Below are 1,775 nucleotides of genomic sequence, written 5' to 3'. Positions count from 1 at the left end.
TCGATCTCCTGACCTCGTGATCCGCCCATCTCGGCCTCCCAAAGTGCTGGGATTACAGGCTTGAGCCACCGCGCCCGGCCCTAATTTCATTTTTAAAGTAAAATTTACTACTTTAAAAAAAACTGCTGAGAGAACATGCACACAGTCTCACTGCTCAAATCATCTCTCTAAGCCAGGGGTCAGCAAACTAAGCCACGGGCCAAATCTAGCCCAGCACCTGTTTTTGGATGGCTTCCAAACAAACAACGGGTTTTACACTTTTAAATCAGTTAATCAAAAGAGTAATTTGTGATACACGAAAACTGTACAGTATACACTCAAATTTCAGGGTCCATAAATAAAGTTTTATTGGAAGACCACCCCGCACACTGTGTGTGTCATCCGCAGTGGCTTCCACACAAGCATGTCAGAGCTGAGTGGCTGCAACAGAGACGCTCTGGCCTGCGAGACTATGGACCTGCTCTGAACGATGCAGTAGGAACTACAGCTAGAGCGAACCCACCACCCGGCCAGCTGAACAGGGAATTAAAAAAACTAAAGCCAGAGCGAACCCACCACCCGGCCAGCTGAACAGGGAATTAAAAAACGGTACCAGAGTTCCGTAGCTGCCGAAGTACTCTTCATCCTGCCACCTGTCTTCGGGGTCGTACTCATCCACCTGCTTCCCCACATGGTTTGCTGGGATGTACCCACAGCAGCCCGCACGCTCGCCCCACCACCAATCTGCAGTGGTTTGCCTCAGGATAAGAATTTTTTCTCCTCTCAAAAAACTGAGCTGGAAAAAAAGAGTTCAAATTCAATAAGAAAACCAGTCATCGGTATTTCAAGTGTGGCTCAGTAAGAAATCCCACCGATGGTGACAACATCACAGAGATTTCAAACAGGAGTCAGTGGGTAACGACAGCATCTGAGAATGTTTGCAAGTGACACCACGACTTAGCGATACCTCTGGAACATCTACCTGAAAGGAGGGTACAGCTTAACTGATATTTTTTTGTTTTTTTGTTTTTTTGAGACAGAGTCTTGCTCTGTCGCCCAGGCTGGAGTGCTGTTGCCGGATCTCAGCTCACTGCAAGCTCCGCCTCCCGGGTTCACGCCATTCTCCTGCCTCAGCCTCCCGAGTAGCTGGGAACACAGGCGCCGGCCACCTCGCCCGGCTAGTTTTTTGTATTTTTTAGTAGAGACGGGGTTTCACCGTGTTAGCCAGGATGGTCTCGATCTCCTGACCTCGTGATCCGCCCGTCTCGGCCTCCCAAAGTGCTGGGATTACAGGCTTGAGCCACCGCGCCCGGCCAACTGAAATTTTTTTAAAAAAGAAGTAAACATTTTCAAATGGCTTAGGAGAGAATTTCTCAATAGCCTCTTCATTGTAACTCAACTATGCCAACTGACTTACTGGAGGTTTAGGCTAAGAAATTCCTGTCACAAAGTAAACAAAGCTACATCCAAGGAGATATAGCTTGATATATTTGGTAGCCTTACTTTTCATCAACTGGGTGGGTTCTAAATTCCAAGTAGAAACCAGAACAGGTGCTTCTGCCCCTGGCTGAGGGTCCCCACTCCACAGCTGGTATTTTCACACGTGCTTGGGGCAGTACTGGTTAGGCTGTGAGCTTCACACACAGGTCTTGTGTGGCCCTAAGCATCTGAATACTTCTTTTTTTTTTTGAGAAGGAGTCTCGCTCTGTCGCCCAGCCTGGAGTGCTGTTGCCGGACCTCAGCTCACTGCAAGCTCCGCCTCCCGGGTTCACGCCATTCTCCTGCCTCAGCCTCCC

General features: G+C 48.9%; 1 protein-coding gene across 1 annotated transcript in view; it reads right to left on the bottom strand.

Moving 5' to 3' along the window:
* The window catches only part of PRMT2 (protein arginine methyltransferase 2), a gene marked incomplete at its 5' end in the record, with an annotated part of 23,322 nt that extends 22,541 nt beyond the window's left edge, over positions 1-781 (bottom strand). The window contains one exon of the mRNA XM_011954247.1: positions 593-781. Within this exon, the coding sequence (XP_011809637.1) occupies positions 593-781 (189 nt within the window). The remainder of the gene's footprint in view (positions 1-592) is intronic.
* Between the last annotated feature and the right edge of the window lie 994 nt (positions 782-1,775).

The sequence above is a fragment of the Colobus angolensis genome, unplaced genomic scaffold, assembly GCF_000951035.1.
Source record: "Colobus angolensis palliatus isolate OR3802 unplaced genomic scaffold, Cang.pa_1.0 Scaffold38, whole genome shotgun sequence".
Taxonomy (NCBI): domain Eukaryota; kingdom Metazoa; phylum Chordata; class Mammalia; order Primates; family Cercopithecidae; genus Colobus; species Colobus angolensis.
This window is presented reverse-complemented; position numbering and strand designations above follow the sequence as displayed.